Source organism: Artibeus jamaicensis, unplaced genomic scaffold (assembly GCF_021234435.1).
Source record: "Artibeus jamaicensis isolate MK-2021 breed Jamaican fruit bat unplaced genomic scaffold, CSHL_Jam_final scaffold_1964, whole genome shotgun sequence".
NCBI classification, from domain to species: Eukaryota; Metazoa; Chordata; class Mammalia; order Chiroptera; family Phyllostomidae; genus Artibeus; species Artibeus jamaicensis.
Window position 1 is genome coordinate 31841501 of NW_026522030.1, and position 6000 is coordinate 31847500.

The 6000-nt window shown below is 61.9% G+C and overlaps 1 protein-coding gene across 1 annotated transcript; it reads right to left on the bottom strand.

Annotated features, from left to right (window-relative positions):
- Nucleotides 1-562: 562 nt before the first annotated feature.
- On the bottom strand, nucleotides 563-1851 carry FOXB2 (forkhead box B2). The gene has a single exon (XM_037149101.2). The coding sequence runs from the start codon at nucleotides 1802-1804 to the stop codon at nucleotides 563-565; it is 1242 nt and encodes a 413-aa protein (XP_037004996.2). The 5' UTR covers nucleotides 1805-1851.
- Nucleotides 1852-6000: the final 4149 nt, after the last annotated feature.

Consider the following 6000-nt stretch of genomic DNA (forward strand, 5'->3'; position numbering starts at 1 on the left):
ACCGCTTCCTTGCCCATTTCCCTGGTCGGGAAAATAACAGTATCGACCCCTCCCTCTTTTCCTTCTTAAATAAAACGAGGAATCCTTAGTGAATAGCTGTTTTGTCCGGAACGTCCCACGAGAGGCGGCTGCCCCGGTAGGAGACCCGCGGAGGGGAACTCGGTGGCCGGGATCTGTCTCAGTGTCACGCTCCCGCACGTCTCCCCGGAGTTTAAACACCACAGCTTCTGGCCCCAGGAATGAGCTGAAATCCATTTCCAATTTGCCTGCTAATGAGGCTTCCCCAAACGCCTTCGTTCCCTCCCCCCCATAACTTACTGATTTATAATATTAATTACAATAGAAACTCTTACCTGAAAATTGACTTTCATTAATCTGATTGTACAACACAGTATAAACACAGACACCAGAAGTGTTACATTTATTCAGACAACTGGAGCATCCACTTTTGGGTTTGTTTAAACACCTGCCCGGCAAAGCCGGGTCAGGGCCCTCTCTCCCGGCGCCCAGGTCTGGGGACCAGACGTCTCTCCGCCTTCCTCTCTCGCGTTCGCGGGGAGCCTTAGGAGTGCACCAGCACCGAGTGCAGGGAGCCCCCCTTGCTGTCGGCCGCGCTCGCGGCGCTGGGCTCCCGCAGGGAGGCGGCGGGCGAGGCGGAGGCCGTCGGGCACAGAGCGGACGACGCAGGCGGCTGCTGTACCGCGGCGGGTACCGGGAGAGCCGGCGGCAGCGCAGCTACGGGCGGCAGCGCCGGAGTCGGCTTGATGGGCACCGGCACTGCAGGCAGGCCCTGGCTGGTCGAGTGGCACAGGGCCTTGACCGGCACCCCAAAGGCCCCGTAATCCGGGCCCACGGGCACCCCTGCGGCGGCGGCAGCCGCGGCGGCCGCGGCCACCGAGTCCACGACCCCGACGTGTGGCCACACGGAGCCGACGACGTTGCCGAGCTGGCCGGGCACGGGATAACCCAGGTGGTGCATGACCGAGGCCAAGGGCAGCCCGCCGGCCTGCAGCACGCCCTTGTAGTCACGGCCGATGATGTTCTCGATGGCGAACGGGTGCTTGAAGCCCGACGTGGACGCGGCGGCGGCCGGGCCCAGCCCGTAGGGCGGGAGCTGCGACAAGCGCCCCACGCTGCCCACCGCCGCCGCCGCCACGGCCGCCGCCGCCGCCACGGCCGCGGCCTCCTGCATCTTGCCGGGGTGAGCGGGCTGCTGCGGCTGCTGCGCGGGCGGCTGCGGGGGCTGCGACGGGAGGTGCGGCGGCGGCTGCTGGTGGAAATAATGCACCACGTGCGGCGGGGGCGGGGGCGGCTGCGGCGGGTGGTGGTGGTGGTGGTGCTGGTGCGCTGCGGCGTGGTGGTGGTGGTGGTGCGCGGGGTGCGGGTGGTGGGGGTGCAGGTGCCCTCCCGGCCCCGCGCCCGGCGAGCCCTTGGCGCTTCCAGCGTGCAGGTGAGTGTGGTCCGCGCGCAGCACCTTGAAGCGCTTTCGGCGCCTCAGGAAGCTGCCGTTCTCGAACATGTCGCCGCAGTCAGGGTGCAGCGCCCAGAAGCTGCCCTTGCCGGGCTGGTCGGGCCGCCGCGGGATCTTGATGAAGCAATCGTTGAAGGAGAGGTTGTGGCGCAGGCTGTTCTGCCAACGCTGCGTGTGCTCGCGGTAGTAGGGGAATCGCTCCATGATGAACTTGTAGATGTCGCTCAGCGGCAGCATCTTCTCGGCCGAGTGCTGGATGGCCATGGCGGTCAGCGAGATGTACGAGTAGGGCGGCTTCTGGTCGCTGTACGAACTCTTCCCCGGCCGCGGCATCGCCCCTGGCGACTCCACGGCCCTCTGGCTCCGCAGCGCTCTCCAGAGGCCTGGGCGTCTCCACTAACCCCCACTCCACCCGCCCCGCCGCGCCACTCGTCCCTGTCGCCCCTTAGACCCTCCTGCCGTTTGTCTCCCGCCTGCTCTCAGCTGCTTGGGGTCTCTGCGATGGGTCTTTTGGGCCAATTTAGCTCTCCGCTCACAACTTCTGGCCCCGACGGTCGCCGACCGGCGAACCAGCTTCCCTGCCACCCTCGCGGCGCCTTCCCGCGGGTGGCCAGAGACTGAGCGCTGGGGCTGGCGTTGGAAGAGTGGGGAGGCGCCGTGCTCTTTTCCGGGCTCCTCCTTGCTTTTTCTCGGTCTGAGAGAGGCTCAGGCCAAGCGCGCTGGGAGGAAGAGCTGGACAGTCCGAATTCTGGCCCTTTAAATCCGAATTGGCACTCGGTGTCCTGGAGGCCGGGGTCGGCGACACCTACCCGCCCGGGGAGCTGCCCCCAGACCCGCCGCTTAGTCCACTCTGGAGTTTCGTTTTCCCGGAGGGGCGAGGCGAGGTAAGGAGAAGGAAGCCCGCTCCTGGCAGCCTGCTTGTCCCTTTTCTCCGGAGGCTCCTGGCGGAGCCAGGGACAGAGCTGTAGACGGTCGCTGGAGGGGAAAAGTTTGGCGGTTTCCGCAGCCGCGGCGCCTGCAGGCTCTGAGCAGGGGTGGGGCGGAGCGCGCGCCGCGGGCCCGAGGGGCGTTCGGAGCCCCTGGAGGATGACAGCGCGGCGGAGCCGGCCTCGGCAATCCGCGCCGCAGCTGCCGCCGCTCTCCCGGGCCCGTCTGGAGCTGGAGAGGCGGCGGCGGCTGTGGCAGAGACGCGCTCTCCTGACTGCGCTTTGTAATGGTCCCCGAGACGCCGAGACCCCCGCAGCTCACGCTTCGAGACTATCACATGACCGAGGCTGAGGGACTCCGCGCCGCCGCTGCCGCGTCTCTCGCAGAAGATGGGGCACGAAGGCGAGGTGCTTCGCCCCCGCCCCCACCCCCACCTCTGCCCCTTTCGAGCGCCCCCACCCCGAGCATTCGCCACCCGCTCGCAGCACCCAGCCGCCGCGGAGTGGGTCGGGGAGCGCACGGGGCTGGCGGAGGGGTGGGGGCGCAGCGCCCGAGCAGTCCGGGTCCTGACGCATGGCCCGGGGGCACTGGAACCTGCCTTTTCTCTTCTCCCCTGCTTCTCCCCGCCCTTTACCTCTTCTCACTACCGGCTCTGAACTTCTCTCTACTTATCCTACCTTCCTCCTGGGCTAGCCACTCTGGGCTAAGTTTGAGAACCATGACCTCAAAGCTTCTTTTCTGCGGGAAACCCCAGTACCTGGAACGCTGGAGGAAAAAGCTCATGGGGGAGGAGAGCCAGGGACAGTTTCGTCAAATGCTAACTTCGTCACAACTTTATTGTGCACTAACTGTGTACGTCAGGCCCATTGCTGGCGCCAGGTACCGGGAAGCCCGAGACAGCGCTCTGCGCTCCAGGCGCGCTCCGGAGGGAGAGGCCACAGTAAACAGGAAATTCGTGTAGGTGCCAAGGGGGTTGGTCGATAGAGGCGCCACTGCGATTCTCCAGAGCAATGGAGGGGACAAGGCGAGGCATTTCTCTGAGGTGGTGACGTCTGAGTTGGGGCCCGAGGGAGGAGTTGGTAGCTCAGTTGGTAGTGTGTTGGAACGAAGTCTTTCCTAGTCTTAGCACGTCGAGGGAAAGGAGATAACGGAAGTCACACAAGAGGTCAAAATGATGAATTCACAGGGCCCTAGTGTGACCTCTACGAAAAAAGCGGACGAGCCGAAGCGCTGAGGTCCAGGCGCTTGCTGGGGTCCGCGGAGCAGGTTCCCGCGCAGCACGCACCCGCACTCCCCCCCAGCGAACCCCAAATGAGTGCAGCGAGGACCCAAAGTTATATTCTGATTTTGGTTGTGGATGCCCTCGGGCTAGGAGGAGACGCAGAGTTTGGGGGGGCGGGGATAAACAAACAAAAAACACCCCCCAAACTCTCTTCCAGTCTCTTGGGCCTCAATTTCATGATTTGTAAAATGAGATGTCTGAAGTTGGAAATTTCACGGGTACCTTCCAGTTCCGCCAGTTGAGGAGAAAACATCTATTATGGACTATGGCTCACTGGGTTTTTAACTTCTTTTTCATGTCTAAATCTGAAAGCAGAAGGCGACTGGCCTATACTGCTTGGGAGACTACCTCTTACCCTCCAACCTTGGTGTCGCCAGGTTTTTAGCTTAAGGTTGTCGGTGAGCCACGAGAGGGGCTTTGTGTCCCTCGGGTCCTGGGAGTGCAGGGAGCGGGGCAGAGTCATCGTTAGGCAGGGACTGGCTACTGCTATTTGGCCAGTTTGTCTTAGGCCAGCAGCCGTTTTAGAACAGGTAAAAACAGTTACGGTAAAGTGTGCGAGAGGACCCCGGCTGAGCGTGGGGGGTGGGAAGGGGCCTCTGGCCTGGTCCGAAGTGAAGGAGACCATTTCAGAGTTGGATGCTTTCGCCTTCACTCCTGGCAGAGGACGTTCCTTCCGCCAATGGAGTTTTTTTGGAGGCAGAGGGAATTTTTGGTCCTCTGAGGCAGTTTGAGCAACCGAGCAGCAGACGGCCCCCTAGCCTCGCGATGTCGTGGAGGAATTCCGAGGACACCCGCAGTTACAGTGACAGCTTGAGTCCGCTGGGGCTGGGTGTACCCTTCTCCCTTGACAGATGAGGTGCGAGAAAAGCCGCGTTTCGGCCCAGGAGCCGTCGGTGGGAGCCTGGCTCTTTCTGCCCTGGCCCCGCACACCGAGAGGTCAAAGGCATCTGCTGTTGGCGACTCGCTAGAGTACTTTTTCCGCGGGTTTCCGGAAAAACAATGATTCTTGCTTGGGAGTAGTTCAGGGACATTACCGTCGGGCTAGTGGGCTTTGTGGTGTCTGGGGAGAGAGGGAGGGGAGGAGCCCTTCAAGGGCGCGTGGGGTAAGCGCAAACACTCACAACTTGGACATTAGAAAGCTGTGAGTGCGTTACAGCCTACAGACCCGCCGCCGCCACCTCGGCCTCGGCTCCGTCGCGGGCCACGAGGCCAGAGCCTTCGTCCGGGAGAGCCACCAAACAATTTAGACCAAAACAGAGCCACGACGGTAGATCGAAGAGCCCAAGCTTCATGCCTCCGCGTTCCCAGTGCGCTAGCCAAAGGCAGAAAGTGCTTCCCGACCCTGAAGCCCCGGCCCGCCGGTCCGCGCAGGCCGCAGCTGCAGGAGAGTGCAGACCCAAAGGGCCAGACGCCTGGCCGTTCTGGAAAGGGGCCTGCAGGCGCCCGGGCCGCGGAGTATTGTGGGGGATCCCCGGCGTGGCGCAGGGCCTCGCCGCGTTGGGTGGCGCTCCCCCCACCCCCCTCATTCCCCGGAGGTTGATTTCATTCCGGCCAGTTTTGCAGGCGCTCAGCTACACCGGCGGGGGCCAGTACGGACGCGCTCCAGCTGCCTACAGACCTCTGTTCAAGAAAAACAGATCGTGTATCCACCCTGGCACCAACCAGTCGGTTTCAAGTTTCCGCGTGTAATTTGAAAACACACACACAACCACTATACTATCCAAATATTGGCTGGCGCTGAGGACGCTGGCAGGGTAATCATTGCCCCGGGCTTAGGGTAATTATCTCAGGCGTATTTGGTTTACCCCTAGGCAATTGTTGGCGACGCTCTGCGAGGAAGAGGGGTTCCATGCAAGGTTTTATTGCGTTTAATTGGCTCTATGGAGGGGCGTAAAAATTTGCCAGAAAAATCTGTGGAACTTTAGGAGAGGCTATTCATTCCCTCTCTCCTATCCTCCCAGCCCCCGGAAGGTCCCACACAATCCTCAGCCGCGATCCAAGCCAGACAATCCCAAAGCTGCCGCGAAAGGAGGAGCGCTGGTCACCGAAGGAGCTGGGACAACTTTCCAGACTGGAAAGAACGTGAAGGTTAATGCGCACATCTTGGTTTTTCACGGGTTCTGTCTTTACCCACTGACCTCTGACGCGCGGATTAATTACATCTGGGACTTTCCAACAGTAAAAGTTGCCACATTCGGCCAGTCGCCTGCCCCTCCACTGACTCCTCCGCCTATACTTTCCTCCGAAGCACCCCCACTGTGGGTGGGAGGAGGTCTGTGTGGGATCCAGACACGTGGTTTCTAGCCCTAGACCTGTCATC

What these genes read in the sequence shown, in the direction of transcription:
- FOXB2 (XM_037149101.2), bottom strand. Translation starts at nt 1,804, where the DNA reads ATGCCGCGGCCGGGGAAGAGTTCGTACAGCGACCAGAAGCCGCCCTAC.